This window comes from Pipistrellus hanaki, assembly GCF_964339955.1.
Source record: "Pipistrellus hanaki genome assembly, chromosome: 18".
In the NCBI taxonomy this organism is placed as follows: domain Eukaryota; kingdom Metazoa; phylum Chordata; class Mammalia; order Chiroptera; family Vespertilionidae; genus Pipistrellus; species Pipistrellus hanaki.
The window spans coordinates 15,585,414-15,601,797 of record NC_140520.1 but is presented as its reverse complement, the minus strand read 5'-3'; the positions used below and the strand labels follow the sequence as shown (position 1 = coordinate 15,601,797).

The following is a 16,384-nucleotide window of genomic DNA, read 5'->3' as shown; positions in this document are numbered from 1 at the left end:
ACCCAGAAGTAAGTCAGAAGTATAAAGAGTAAATTTTAACTTAATGGAATTTAATTTAAAGTAATTAAAATTATATTATTTCTTCTTAGAGTGTTAAAAACATTGAGTGGAAGGCAATGTTGAAGGTTTTTTTCTGAAGAATTAACAACTGGCCTAAAGAATAATTAATGGTATTATATTTATTTATGTGGCAGACTACTTCCTTGAATAATATAAATACATAAGATGAAACAGACTGAGACAGTCATTCAAGTTGTATAGTCTCCCTCTTAGGGAGGGGAGGGGTGTTGGGCAGGGGCACCTGAAAAGGCAGTCAATAGTAAGAACTGGGTTAAGACGAATAGCACAAATTTTATAGCCTCAGCTGACACTCATCAAGCCTCTTACAAAGAAGTTGGGGGGCAAAGGGTCAAGTGGCCAGGAGGCTGGAGACTCAAAAAGAGTCTAAAGTGAACACTGTCCACATTGTGAAACCATTTCGTTTCCCACTCCTGACGACCATCAGAAAGATCCACCAGAGCCACATTAGGAGGTCCAGCTATTACACAGATTAATATCTATGTTTAAAAACCCCTCACTTAATTCCATGTCTGCACTTTTTTCAACCAATGACTAATCCTGAGATGAACTCATTGAAAATATTCTCAAACAACTCAAAATTATAGAGACTAAAAAACAAACAAAAGCCTAAACTTCTTGACATCAAAAAGCACGTGTTGTCCAAAATCTTTTGCCCTCTTATACAAAAATTATCTAACAATTCTAAATCACTTGCATAATTACCACTTCATAAAATGTTCTAACTGCTAAAATGCTTTCATTCAATTCACATGAGACTTACTTTCCTGTAATTTTAAGACCAAATTCACAAGCATGATAGGCCTTACTTTAGAAAGGAAAGCAAGTCGCTGCTAAGGGTATTAGAAGCTAATAAAAGTTTAACGTGTAATTTGACATCAAATCATTTCCTTGGCTTAGCATTGTTGCTTACCACACAAAACCAGTAAAATACCCAGGAGAGTAGTATTAACATATGTCCCCCTTGCATGCAACCATCATGGACCTTTAGAGATGGATATGGTACATACCTTGAAGGTGAGGCTGAAAGTAGTGGGAGGAACTGAAGTTAGGCTGGAGCTCTGTTGTATAGTCTCCCTCTTAGGGAGGGGAAGGGTGTTGGGCAGGGGCACCTGAAAAGGCAGGCAACACATATCACAATCTAACTAACCGGGTCTGCTACCAAAGCCCCACTAAGATAATGCTATCATACTCTAAGGGCATTCTATTTTTCATCAGAGCCAAGACGAATATTCAATTACTTAGGCTGTGTTTATAGTAATGGAAAATTTTGGACATCTTACATAAAACTCCTGAAGAGAAGTATTTTCTGTCTTTTTATGCATGAATTGAAAGAGCCAGTACCATTATAAGGCATACCCTTGATGGCAATGCTTCTCCTATTTTAATGTGGATACAAATCATCTGACGATGTTGTTAAAATGCAGATTCTGATTCAGCTGGTCTGGGGCAAGCCCTGAAATTTTGCATTTCAAACAAGTTTCCAGGTGATGAGGCCGCTGGTCCCTGGACCTTACACTACACAGCAAAGCTTTAAGGGAATATAATTCCCCCCATTTATGGGATCTACAGGTTCTATCAGAAGCATTCAACATGGTAAATGTAACCCATTTAACAAAGAAATCTCTTTCCTAAAATAGTCAACTTTCTGACAATTATATTCAAGAACAAAAGTAATACTGGAAGGAAAATATGGAATATTGCTTCCCCCATTACACTAAACAAATTGTTTTGTTATATAGTAAATAGTAATGACAAGATTATGGCAAATATTGTTAAATGCCTGAGGATATTAGAAACTTACTACCCTATCTTTTTTCTCCCTTTAAGTCCCTGGGTCTTGAGATTTTTTATGATGTACTATTTATTGCATGATTGATTTTGACAGCTCACTCAGTTGTTCAGGTACAATGACAGAGATGCTAGGGGTGCCAGATAATCACTTTGTGACACGATGGAGATTCTAATACCACAAACTAGTTGCTGGAGATTAGCTGTGCTATAACAAATAATCAAAACCACCACCAGCATTTCTATCTTCAAGACATTCAAAACAACTGTATTATTAGGTAACACTAACCAATAAATATCAACTAAGATCCTAAAAAAGTATATTAAGCTTCAATAAAGAAACAAGCCTCTTTTAAAGACAGAAATCCTACCATAAAATAGAACTCCCAAAGGAATAAAGGAAACAAAACCATTTCTAAAGGAACTAAAACTCTGGACATTGTTTTTAACACTATATTAAATTCAAAATCACCACCATACTTGGCACAAGTAAGCAATACTGTGGAATCTTTCCAAACTGGTAACCACTTATGATGCTCCCTGACCCAACCTGATCTTCCTGTTTCCAAACGTACTCTGCATAAATTGCTAAAAATCAAACACAGATTATTCACTGACACGTAAGAGTGGGTCTCTTCCCCTCAGTTTTTTCTGTGCACAACTCACCATGTTCATATCCCAGCAAACCACATGGAAACCATTAAAATACTCACATGGATATTTTCAGAGGGTCTGCCAGAAGAAAAGCATTATATACTTTCTTGAAAAAGTAACATCTAAGAAATACTCTATGTCTTTTAAACTGAGAAGACACCACAATTAAAGTACAATTAACTTTACTGTTTCTGATTATTTGATAATCTACATAAGTGAGTAATTTGCCAGGAAGTCTTTTTGTCCTTCCCAAGTTTTCCATTACTTCCTATAGGAAGTTAAGTACATTTCAACCTTTCTCCAAAAGGTCAGAGGTAAGGTTTAGCATATGAAATGAAGTTTTGTAAGATCTAAATTTGGACAAATTACATTAATCAGCTCCTAAAATGAGCTCCTATCACAAAGAGTAAAGGTGTGACTCACTCAGCTACACAGTAAGAGCCCTTCAATTGGACCACAAAGTTGGATTAAATGGTCTCTAAAGCATGTCAACTCTCTAACTCTAATCTGATGCTAGGGGAAATAACAGAAAGCATAAAAAACTTTGTACCAAAACATAATCAAGATTTTTATTCTCAAAATGACAGAGTTAAAGCCCTGTGTGAACGACCTTTAAATATTATCTATAAAGGGTATTTTGTGAAAAGAATATGCCTTTGCTTCTTATACGGGATGACAGTTCAAGTAGCTGACCAAATTTCCACCATCTGTGCCCTCCAAAACAAGGACCTCACCTGTAACTCCTAAAATGCTCCCTACCACAGCAGGTCACTTAACTTTGTTGGGCTTGCCATTCTATTTTTCAGTCAGTGAACTTGTCAAAATGATGGACTGTGATGACTTTTAACACAATCTTGAATTACAACATGGTTACTCTGAGAAACCAGAGCCAAATTTACATGACTCATTGTCACCTTTTAATGAAGATTTAAGAGTTGTTGAAGTACTTACATATACATTACAGTCCAGTCTTCACAACAGGAATGTTGCTATTTAGGTCTAGTGTAATTTTTTTTTTCAAATTCAAAAAGAAAATACCAGAATCTCTGGTAACATTGTGTTTTAATTGAGTGAGCTTTCATGGATCTTAAAACGGTTTAAGAACAAAATTACCAACAAAAATAAAACACTGAAGAATGTGATAGCTAAGAACCCAACATCTTATCAAAACCAGATTAGTCCTGATGACACTAAGCCTAAGTAGCAAAGGTCTGGATCTTAAATGGAAAGAAGACAACTTTTAGGCAGAAAAACAAAAACTCTGCTTTGATTATTTTTGCTAATTACATTACAGTGTCCCTATATACAAATTTGCTATTAACTCTTTCCCTGAGAAAAGTTAAGTATTGGCCATATAGCACATATAATAGCCAGGTTTCTATTCAAACTTGCCACACCTCAGGTTGATTACTTACATTATCAACCAAAGTATCCTCCATCTTTGCATTATTAGTAGCCACAGTGTTAGGCAGAGAAGAAGAAGGTGTAGTGTAGTCTGTTACAGACTCCTGTGGAGTAGTAATAGAGAAAAATAGATTTTAAATGGAATCAATGAGTCACTTTCTAATTACAGCCTAACAGTTGTAAAGTACAATAGTTTCGGAAGAAAGCAGGAGGAGAGCAAACCTTAAGACTCGATTCTCCCAAATCTTAACTGAAAAACCAACAGTGGGATAAAATAAACACAGAACCACTGCTGAAATGGTAACATTTCCACTACTGTTTGGATCCTGTGCATTTTTTAAAATGCACTGCATAGTTCCAGGAGGTTGTCATCAGTATTAAAGATTTAATTTCTGTGGATTCCTAAAAGAATTTTTTGCGTGGTTCTCACAATCTATAGATTACTTGCAACTTCTGACTTTTATTCTCTTCAGAATAAAACAAAGTAAATAAGTGAATGTCAAGATCTTAGCTGTCACAATTCACTACATTATAGGATTAAACTCTTGTTTATCCTTTATCATCATAAAACTCTTCCTTAAATGTGTTAGAACTAAATCACATGAGCTTTTAACAGAAAAATATTCAAGTTAATATGAAAGATTCCATCTCTTTTTCTTCTCAATATACATCCTGGAATGGCAGACATAAATTCACAAGTGTTAGCTCCTTTAAGTTTGCATCTTCATTCAATGTGGTTCCCTAAGCACAAGTCAACTACTTCTTCTGGAGCTCAACCAATGAAATAGTGACTGTTCCAAACTTGGGGGGAAAATTGGCTATACTGGAGTTACTTAACTTTGCTTATTTCCTGACTTCAAAATCTCATGAGTAGGCAAAATAAAGCTCCACTGTAACTCCACTAACAAAAGTAACGGAGAGCAACTTTATCAAAGTATACAAACACAAACAAAAAGCATCTTAATATTGTGTAGATATTTTTCACTTTAAACAACCGAATGGTACAGAATTAAGAGTGAATTTCCACAAAAAAAGAAATAACTTACTGCAAGGAATTTCTTTAGATCACACATGCACTCCATGAAATAATATCTCTAGAAATAGTAACCCATATAGTCTATAGCACTGTATGTCTCAAGGGGGAAAAAAAAGTGTAAGGTTTTTGTTTTAGACACGATTTGCACCAGCTGAACTGGGGATCTCCGCATGCCGCTCACCTTCACGTTAGTGGCATATTCTGTGGATGCCACCGAGATCATCGTTCCTATTTCAGCAGACATCTCGGAAGCTGCTTTGGTTTCCTTTGCTGTCCCGGGGTCTACACTTCGGACTGCAGCAGGGCTTGGTTTCTCCTGTCCTTCTGGCTCCACCTGTTGGGCATCTTTTACTTTTCTATTTTTTAATGACCGTTCCTTTCCGATGGGACCAGGCTTATGTTCTTTGTTTTCTACTGGACTCAAATCTGGAAGCTAAAGTCAATGTTTATAAACAAAAAATGATCACGATCAAAGGCATTCATTGAATACAAAACTTAAAACTGCTTTTTGCTTTCATAAATGTTAGTGGCTTTTATACAATTACACCTGGAGTATGAATTGTGTTTACCTTCTGGGCTTTGATGGGGCCTGCCCGTGGCTGCTTCTGCCGTTGCTCTTTAGGTTCAGGAATTTTGTCAGTTTTTTCCGAAAGCACAGGAACAATTTCATTTTCATTACCATTTGAAGCTGGAGCACCAAACTGAATTGTGTCAATTCCAATTTCAACTCCACTTTCTTGACCATTCTTTGTTCCCTAGTAAGAGAATTATTTAAAAACTTGCTATCAAACAGTGTTCAGATTTGAATACATGATTTATGTAGCTGCACACATTTTAAATATTATAGAAGGAAGTTTGAAGTAACCTACATATTAACTGCTATTGATTGTTTTAAGAAAACCTTCCCTTAAACACAATGATTTGTAGGTATCAGAAAACAACTAATAAAATGAAAACTAGGATAAGACGTTAAGTTTTTAAAATTTATTTCAGAGAGGAAGGGAGAGGTTGAGAGAGAAACATCAATAATGAAAGAATCATTGATTGGCTGCCTCTTGCATGCTCCCTACTGGGGATCGAGCCCATAACCTGGGCATGTGCTCTTGACTGAAATCGAATCCAGGACCCTTTGGTCCCCAGGCCAATGCTCTAGCCACCGAGCCAAGCCAGCTAGGGCAAGACTTAAGTTTTTAAAGTTCTGATTTTTATGTGTTATGAGTATGATCTTAGGTCATCACAGCCTCAAGTTCTTTCATCACTTAAATGTAAAAGCAACAAACACAAAGACACTACCAGCAAGAAATAAACAGACGAATGAATGGGGGAAAGAACAGCAATACCAGGGTTGCCTACTTCTAAGTGTGCTGTGAAAATAATATAATATACTCATTTTTGTTGCACTTTCTGTGTGCTAGGCATTGATGTAGAGACATGACAATCTAACTCACAGACCTTGCATTATAATGGATAGAGAAAATAGACAACTGAAATGTCAGATAAGTGATACACAAAAATTAAAATATGGTTAAGCCATTTTAGATTGGTAGATGGAGAAAGACCCTAGGAGGTCATACTGAAAGTGTTTCTGGCAGAGCAAACACCTAGTAGAAGGTCAAGAATAAAAAAGGCTAGAACAGTTGGAACACAGCAAGTTAAGAACAGTGATAGAAGATGAGCAAGCAGAGAGCTTGACAACACAGAATTCTGATGCATGCTGAAATTTGAGAAACTATTTTAAGGAAACTCTGCCTCAATAACCCCACCAAGATCATTAGCAAGTCTATTCCTACCTCTGATGAAGTCGCTGATCCAAACGATGTTAGAGGCTTATTCCAGGCACTGACAGAAGGTGGCTGTGGTGGACTAATGGGCCCTACTGAAGAGAAGAAGCCACAGGAAATGTGAACACCAAAATTAAGAGGCTAATAATCCAATCTTCATAACCTTTTCTTTAATAGTAACTAGACAATAAAACAATCACTTTTCACACCACTCAGAGATTCTTAAATACCAAAATATAAGTCCCCAAACATTGTGTATTGCTTTTATCAACATATAAAATATGACTGTTAAAAGTATAAATTGCTTTTATCAGCATATAAAATACGGCTATTAAAAATATGACACCCTTGACTTACAACCAAAGGTTTTAAGGAAGTTAAGATTACTGTAACTGCTTCCTACTAAAGAAAAGGCTAGAAAAAAAAAAAAAAAAAAACCATACTGAATATATAAACAAAACTAAAAACAAACCCCAACATTCCCAAGCTATCATTTCTGTTGCACACTTACATTTCTTAGAGATGTCATTCAGCACAGTTGGTGGGGCCACCTTGTTATCCCATAATTCAGTTGTAAGAGTGCCATGTGACTGTGAGGTCTGGATGGATTTTCCTGTAGCTACATAATCTGTGCCATTAGGTGTCTGAGCTGAAGGTAATCTAATTGAAGGTGGTGGCTGTTTTGAAGACTGTGTTGTATTCTGCAGGGGACTCTGGACTGGTTTGTGAGTCTGTCCCTGAGTTTGGGCTGGGGCAGTGGGGCCTGGGATTGTGACTGTGACAAGGGCTGGGGTTGGGAGTGAGACTGGGGCCGAACTAGCTGGGACAGTTGGGGCTGAACTGGCTGGTACTGTTGGGGCTGAGCTGGCTGGAGGTGTTGCTGAAGTCGGTGGTAGGGCTGAAGCAAGAATGGGAATGGAGGCTGAGGCAAGAATGGGGACAGTGGTTGGGTTTGAAGCTGAGGCAAGGATTGGGGTTGGAGCTGGAACTGAAGAAGAAGTTGGAGCTGAGGTGGAGGTTGGAATAGGAGCTGAGGCGGGAGTTGGGAGTGGAGTGGCAGCTGAAGTTAGGACTGGAGCTGCGGATACAGCTGTGGCTGAGGGTGAGACTAAAACTGGAGCTGAGGGTGAGGTTGAGGCCGGAACTGGACCTGAAGCCAAGGTTGAAGTTGGACATGGGGCTGGAGCTGGAGACTGGGCTTGCTGGGTCCCTGTAGCCTGTTTTTTGGCAAATCTTGGAGGAAGCTTAGAAGTCTGACTTCTTCCTTTCTCACTGGCATTCTTTTTGTTCCAGACCTTAAAAAATTGGTAAAAAGAATTGTCAATAACACAGTTAAAAGTAACAGTTCATTAAAAAGATTTTTAACAAAGCTACCTACTGCTAATTTAGCTCCTTTAACTATTCAAAATAGATACTGCACAGAGCATTTTATTAGATAGGATTCTTAATACACAGGGTGACAATCTCTTTTCTAGATTTCAAAAATTTTAAAAATTAAGCTCATCTGCAGTAAATTCACCTGGTAGAAAAGCTGATCTGACAAAAAACTACTTATTGACCTAATCTGTGTTTGCTATAGAAGCATTCATTTTGGAGTATTGTTGGGGCACTTATGCTACACAAAATATATACACTACTATTTCTACCTTCCCAAAGATAATAATTAACAAATGAGTGCTGAAATTATCTAGTTCTAAGAATTATGACCAATTGATCTCAGTATTACTATCCACATATTGTAGAATTTTTATAGTGTCTCTTGTTTTTAAGCTCTCTCTGCTAGAGGTCTCTATACTACAATTCATGGTTTCAACTATTTTTATGTGTCAGCATTTAGCAAAAGGGATGTTTGGATTGATTTAAATAGAATAACTTATTCATTCTGTGTTTAAGTAAGTGAACTAATTTAGACTACAATTCAAACTTTCTAAGTCAAATACCTGCAACTTTAGATCATCACAGTTGCATTTGCTAGGTTTCCAAGAGAATTTAATGTTAATGGTGACAAATAAGTACCTGTCACTGTTATGTAACTAAAGTAAAGAAGGACTACACTAAGCTGAACAGTAATTATAATCTTTTTACAATATATATTAAAGTTGTTAAAACAGTTTAAAGTTGTGAAAACCCAGTCATTCTCAACAGTGAATAATAAATCCAGCCTTGACTTTACAGGTAGACAGAAACCTTGATTATTTGCTAACATGTTTTGAGCAACAACCTAAATAACTAGGAAAAAGCTGAAACACTGAACCTGTATGATCTGTTCTTCCTTCTTCCTGCGTTCCTCATCCTGTAAACGTTTTTGTTGTTTTTTGGATACCACTTCAGTAAAACCATCATCATTCAAATTTGACTGTGGGTCTTCAACTACCGTTACTTCGGGATGGTCATCAATTATAACAACACCTGTGGGTATGGAAGATATTTTAAAATATTTTTTCCCCAATAGAAAAGATACATAGAAATGTTCAGTCCAGTAGTGATTAAAAAAGGAAGACAAGGCAAAGATCTAGTTCTTCCTATAATTCACAGTGTAATCCATATCCCACACCATAAGATGTCCATTCATTATTAAGATTTGAAAAGATTTCATAAACAAGGTTAAAAATAAAAGTCCTGCCCAGACAGTGTGGCTTAGTAACTGAATGTGACCCGTATGAACCAGGACATCACAGTTTGTACCCTGGTTAGGACACAAGCCCAAGTTGTGGACTTGAGCCCCAGTAAGGGCCATGCAAGAGTCAGCCCATCAATGATTCTGTCTCATCACCGATGTTTCTATTTCTCCTTCTCCCTTGCTCTGTGGAGGAAAAAAAAAAAAAAATCCTAAAATTATATGCTTTGAATGATGTAGTTTTTCTTAAGGAATACAGTAGTAATGTGCTTTTTTAAAATAAAAATTACCCTATTACCCAGTCAAATCACTTTAACCTCTCTCTTCCTCTCCCAGCCTGAGATTGTATTATGCTATAAACATCTATATAGCACTTTACCTCTCTTGCATCTAGCCTTTCTTAAGAGGTGAAGGGTCTTTTTCAAAGGATACAGTAAGCTCTGAGATGCCCATTTGCTAGGTGAAGTTGTGACTAGCCAAACTGATCTTATGACGCTTAATGCTTCTATTTTATGTAGACCATTGTCCTCAATTGTACTGGTTAAAAACAAGTGGCATGGATGTGTACAATCATAACCTATCACATGAATGACTCCACTCATTGTCCTACTAACAATTATTCTGGCTGTCTTGTTAAAATTATCATATATCCCAATGAGTGTAAGAAGTCTAGATTCATTAAGCAATATTAAAAAATTTAAAATAGATCAGGTCTTCACCTAGTAAATCTCCCCATTTCATTCAGTCTCATATGAAAGAATGACAAATAGCTCATTTTCACCTAAGTGTCTAATTCAAACATGTTCTTACTGCTTATCATCCTTTGCATCTGATATCCTACCACTCCATAGCTTTCTGAAAGTATCCATAGCAACACAGCCTCCCATCCTATCATTTATTCTCTAGTTACCATATCTTAGATACCTATTTCATCAAGGTCACAACTCAAAGAAGTTTAACATTTCTTTCATTTAAGACAGCATATGTATACAGTTGTTATTTTAGTTCAAGTTAAATCAGTTAGTGCTTCATATTCAGCTTCTATTGTTTAGGTCAACTCCTTCTTTGAGATCTTTTTTTATGTATAATATCCAACTCAATACAGCAAAAAGACTGATAGGTAAATAAATAAAATAAGTAAATAGGACCTGAGACGTACTTGCATAATTGTTGAGATCAAACTGTGACAGTGCATCTACTTTCTCTTTGGGTTTCTTAGGGCCCGGTTTGGGGTCTTCTCTTTTCTTCCCTGCAGAATCTTTGGCGTTCTTTTGTCCTGTTCCATTAGGTGTTCCTTCCTGGTGGTGTGCAGAGTTGCCATTGACAGGATCAACACCAGTTGTGCCTGCAGACTGGTCATCAAATGGCCTACAAAATAATAATTAGAGATATTACCACCTCCACACTCGGGTGGGGAATCCTTCACTAGCAATTTGTAAAATTTAGTCTAAGAAGAAATAACAGTGGGATAGAAGACTTGAGCTCAAAACCAACAAGCCTTAATGGTTTTAGTTGAGAACAACTTCACTAAAACTGAGCTTCCCAGTAAAGAAGATGGACTACTAGGGTAGTTCTTCCCAGCAATTAAATTAGAGAATCCTAAAGGTTCTTATGTATCTATTTGTCTATCATGTTATAAATAAGTGAGCTAAGCCGTGAAGGGTTTGGCTCAGTGGATAGAGTGTCAGCCAGTGGACCGAAGGATTCCAGTTAAGGGCATGTACCTTGGTTGCGGACACATCCCTAGTAAGAGATGTGCAGGAGGCAGCTGATCGATGTTTCTCTCTCATCAACGTTTCTAACTCTCTATCTCTCTCCCTTCCTCTCTGTAAAAAAAAATCATTAAAATATATTTTAAATAAATAAATGAATAAATAAATAAGCTAAGCAACGTTTTATAGTAGAAAATCTGTTACCCACACTAGTATAAAGTATTCACTACTAGAGATCTTTTTTTTTCTTTTTAAAAATATTTTCTTATTGATTTCAGAGAGGAGGGAGAGAAACATCAATGATGAGGGAGAATCACTGATCAGCTGCCTCCTGCATGTCCCCCCTACTGGGGGATCGAGCCCACAACCACACTGAAATTGAACCCGGGACCCTTCAGTCTGCAGGTTGATGCTCAAACTACTGAGCAACCAGCTATGACACTACTAGATCTTTTCCACAAGAGAGCAGCCTATGAAAATTTAGAAAAGCTTTCTATGTTTATACCATGTTTTTTTTTTTTTTAAAGTTTAATCCGATTTATACATTAATGTAAACATGTAAAAAAAACACTTTTATATGGAAACAGTTCACTTCATAAAACAAATATATTTCTAAAGTTTTTGTTTCCTAACAGATAAATTTTATTTTTTGCTTCATTTTATAAATATGCTATGAAAACAGACTAGGGAAGGTGGGCTTAAAATTTCATTTTCATCATAGCCCATAGTATCACTTAAGGTAAAAGCTTACCAAGTGCCTGACACAAGCATGACCTCCAACATTTGAAAAAATAAACACTTGTCTTCTAAATGGGACTCTTAGAACATTCATTTTAACTACAAGGTGCAACTGCCGTTTCTGCAGTTCAGCATTGTTGGTATTTACCAGGCACTAAAGTCTTGCTAAGTAGTTGAAATCTACATTGCTCAAAAACCCACAAGATTGTCTTAAGTTACTCAAACTTCTAATAGTTCAGGTATGGTAACTGCATTGTTACTGTAACTATATGTTACCCTTTTCTTTTGGACCTTACAAAAGGATGTTCAAATTCTTGTTAAGCAGATTCTTAAGATACACAACTAGTCACATTATCTCCCTGAAACTTTTTCTAAATTATTAGAAAGCAAAAATGTTCATTGATGGATGAAATGCTAAGTCTATGCAACCAGCCAGGCCTAGATTTAAAACTAGATTTAATTTTTTTTCTAATACTAAAGAAATTAGTAACTACCAACATTTTAATGTTTAAAAGAATAGATTACGTTCAATACAGTTTGGAAACATACTTTTAAAAAAATCCAATAAACTGGTATTTGTTAGTGGTGGCCTTGGTGGTTGGGCAGGACTTTGCTTTCTGGGTTTCTCTCTAGCTAGATCATTTATTGTAGGATAGCAGTTAGAGGGGAAATATAATTTATCCTTAAGCTCAACATTCACCATCTATAAACCAGTACAGAGTGATATTATATGTGAAGCAAAGGACTCACCCTCGCTTCCCGCTTTTGGATGGTGGGCCACTTCTCCTTTCGTTCCTAGGACCTGAGAAATTCCTCCCGGATTTGGGTGGACCTCCGTTGCCACGACGATTCTGGCGGTCCACGCCAGGTCTCTGACTAGAAAAACTTCTCTTTGTTATTTCTCTTTTTGGGGCTGAATTGTTCTCTCCTGCCTTCACAATAGCATGTACATTCAAATCAGCATTCTTTTTTTCATCCCTCTCCCGCCTCTCATTGAAATCACTGCTTTCTGAAGCTGTTTCCCATTCTTCGTTTGCCTGATCTGAAGAGTTCTGATTAGACAAGTCGGGAGTCTTATTCCCAGAAACATCCCCAGCAGTACTAACTGGTTCCTGAGCCACGTTACTCACTGTGCCATTTGTAGGCACTGCCACCTCACTGGGTTTTGAGACCGCCTCCCTCTCTCGGAGCCGTCTAAATCGAGGCGGCTTATCTTGCCTGGGTGGTCGAGTAGGACGCTGCCTTCGGGGGGGCCTCTCTCTAGTTGGGTCAAATTTTCGCTCAAATTTTGGAGGTCGCTTATCAGCTGGTATAGGAATAAACTGCTCGTGTCTTCTTGGTGGCTCTCCATCATCGGGTTTAGGAGCTTCTGCCTGCCTTGGGTTCCATTGATTTTCCCGATAGGCAGGTCTCCGTAAGGTGGCAGGGCGCGAAGGGCGCCCCCCAGGGTCCCTCCCACCACGTCTGAATGTCCCCCCTCTGCCTCGCCTGGTGGGCTCTCCTTTAGGCAGGAAACCTGGTTTAGATTTATCATCATCCCTTATGTACGGTTTGTCTACAGGTCTGTTTTCTACTCGGACATGACTTTCAGGCTTGAAAGAAGATTGAGGCTTTATAGGTTTTTTGTTTTCAGACCGCTCATCTCTTTTGGGAAGTTTTCCTTTGCTTGAACTATCCTTATCACTTGCACTTTCATGCATTTCACTGTCTGTGTCAGTCTCGGAACCTCGCTGTCGCCGTCTTTTGGGAACAACTTCAAAATCCGAGCTCTCACTACGAGTTTCACTTTCCTCTCGCTGTCTGGGAGGTCCTGGGGGCACATGCTCGGTCCGAGGCTTGGTGTCCCTGTACTGAGGATACTCTCGAGGGTGCCCTCTGCCACCACGGCCCCGCCCTCCGTAAGACCCTCTATAGCTTCGGCCTCTGGAGTAATATTCTCCTCGGCCTCGGCCTCTGTATCCTTGGTCTGGAAACCAATCTCTATCTCTTGCTTCTTTCCAGTAGGTCCTAGGAGGTTGAGTTGGTTCTTTTTTAACTATTGGCCTTAAGTCGGATCGAGGCCTCTCTGTAACAGGGTCTTTGCTGACGACTTTCTCAGGTTGTTTTTCTTCTTTGACTGTTGGTGCTGTGACAGTCTGATTTACGGTTTTAGTTGCAGGCTCTACCTCAGCACTACTTACAGGTTCTAAAGGCCTCTCAGTGTCTGGAGGTGGCTTTTGCACCAAAGTTGGAGTTTCTGTTGAAGGAAGTTTCTCTGGTTCTGGTTTCTCTGGAGGTGGGGGTGGAGCGGCCTGTGGCTGAATGGGTGCTGCAGGTGGCGGGGGTGGAGGAAGAGGATCTTTCTTTTCCGTTTTTTCCGGTTTTACAACTTTCTCAGTGACCTTTTCTCCTTCTTTCTCCTTCCTCTGCTCTCGTTCCTCTTTCATATCTCTAAGAATAGGTTTTTTAATGGGACCTGACCTTCTCACAGGCCTGTCATTACCTTCTTCTCTTCTGCTGGAGCTTGGCCTTGGGCCCCAACGAGTTTCTGATTTAGATTTATACAGTTTTTCTGGTTTTGGTCCTTCAGAAGATCGTAGAAAGCCATCCTTTTTTGGTTTTTCCTCTGACCGTTCTGCTGGTTCTTTAGAATCAATGCCCCTGCTGGTTACTTTAGGAATGCTTGCAGATGTCTCGTGTCTTTGCTCCTCTGATTTTTGAGTATGGTTAGATCCATGGGAAACACTTCTTTTCCGGGCAGGCTGATTTTCTCCTGATGAAATCCGCTCTTCTTGAGGAGTGGATACAGTCTTTTGATCAGGTACATCCAAGCAAGCAGACTGGCTGATTGTGTCAGAGTGCGGAGGCCTAACATCTTCCACAGACCTGCTTAAAACCTTCTGTACTTCGGCCTCACCTGATTCTCTAACAAAGTCTGCCTTTGGATGGGCCTCTAACTGATTATGTCCTACAGGATAAGCAGCGGTGATCGGTTCCTTATCCGGCGCGGCTTCAGACCTAGCATAAAAAGAATTCAAAAGCATAACCATCAAGACAAAATATTTCACACATGTAAGTGCATAGCAAAATAAACCCTCTAATTTTAAAGCAAACAATGGATCCTAATCATAAGCAGTATCTTCATGTCCCTATAAAGTTTAGTGCAATGTTATTTAAAATAGCCAAGTGTAGAAACACTTTAAATGTCCCTGACAGATGAATGAATTAAGAAAATACAGTATCCTATGTAATAAAGGGTAATTGCAAATTGACCCTAATGGCGGAATGACCAGTGGCTATGATGCACACTGATCACCAGGGGGCAGAAGCTAATGCAGGAGCTGCCCCCTGGTGGTCAGTGTGCTCCCACAGGTGGAGCTTGCTCAGCCACAAGTCGGGCTGAAGGCTACAAGCACAGAGACAGTGGCTAGAGCCTCTCCGCCTCCTCAGCAACACTAAGGATGTCCAACTGGTGGCTTAGGCCCAATTCTTATGGGGAGCAGGCCTAACCCACCAGTTGGACATCCCGAGGACCCCGGGCTGCCAGAGGGATGTGTGACTGCCATCATAGGCCCAATCCCCTGGGTAATGGGCCTAAGCCCACAGGTGGACATCCCACGAGTTGTCCCAGACTGCAAGAGAGTGCAGGCCAGGCTGAGGGACGCCGGCCCCCACCTCCTGAGTGCATGAATTTTTGTGCACCAGGCCTCTGGTATACATAATGGAATGTTATTTAGTCATTAAAAACAAAACAAAACAAAACAAAACAAAACAAGAAAATCCTGTTATAAGCTACCACACTGATGAGGACATTTTGTTAAGTGAAAGAGTTAGTCACGTAAGGACAAATACATAATGATTCCACTTATATGAAGTATATAATGTAATCAAATTCATTGAAGCAGAAAGCAGAATGGTAACTGCCAGGGACTGAAAGGGGCAAGGAATGAAGAGCTGCTACTAAACTGGTACACACTGCAGTTGGGCAAGATGAATTAAGTTCTTGAGTTCTTCTCTGCTGTACATCACTGTACAACATTGTACTATATACCTAAAATTTTGTTAACAGATTATGTGTTTTCCCTACAATTAAAAACGTTAAAGTTCATTCCTTTAGACTGTGCTGATATGACTTTTTAACCCATTAAGACTGATAATTTCCACCTAGATTCCAATACTACCTTGAGTATGTCTATCCTTCCCAAAAAATCAGAATTATAAAAATTATAACATATGAAAGGCAGAAATTCTAACTTTATGAGTATAAGTTTATATAGACCACCAACTGTCTGCTACTTCAAAATTTCTTTGAATTAGATTGTGTCTTATGTTGATCTTAGAAAACATCTATAAGATATTGATGATTAAATGCCTGCCATTTCTCATTAGTGGAAAAATTACATCAATACTTTACAAGACTATATGTCAAGGACCTTATCAATGGTAGAAACATACCAATTTTAACATGTACTGAATTTCAGCATTTAATTGAGTGTACAGAACTAATTTACAATGAGCCCTAATCCAGAAATGCCAGAAAAAAAGAAAATATGCCCCAAACGAAATACACACAAAATGGGAGGCTATCAGGTTT

General features: G+C 38.6%; 1 protein-coding gene across 17 annotated transcripts in view; it reads right to left on the bottom strand.

Annotated features, from left to right (window-relative positions):
• Nucleotides 1-16,384, bottom strand: part of PRRC2C (proline rich coiled-coil 2C) — a 72,504-nt gene that overhangs the window by 21,240 nt on the left and 34,880 nt on the right. For 16 of the 17 annotated variants that reach the window (XM_084865963.1, XM_084865966.1, XM_084865959.1 and 13 more), the window contains 9 exons: nucleotides 12,562-14,808; nucleotides 10,521-10,729; nucleotides 8,999-9,153; nucleotides 7,256-8,039; nucleotides 6,754-6,839; nucleotides 5,533-5,718; nucleotides 5,145-5,396; nucleotides 3,939-4,031; nucleotides 1,089-1,190 (listed from right to left, as the gene is read on the bottom strand). In XM_084865963.1, coding sequence (XP_084722089.1) covers nucleotides 1,089-1,190; nucleotides 3,939-4,031; nucleotides 5,145-5,396; nucleotides 5,533-5,718; nucleotides 6,754-6,839; nucleotides 7,256-8,039; nucleotides 8,999-9,153; nucleotides 10,521-10,729; nucleotides 12,562-14,808 — 4,114 coding nt within the window. The remainder of the gene's footprint in view (nucleotides 1-1,088; nucleotides 1,191-3,938; nucleotides 4,032-5,144; nucleotides 5,397-5,532; nucleotides 5,719-6,753; nucleotides 6,840-7,255; nucleotides 8,040-8,998; nucleotides 9,154-10,520; nucleotides 10,730-12,561; nucleotides 14,809-16,384) is intronic. The other variant, XM_084865956.1, reaches the window with a different exon arrangement.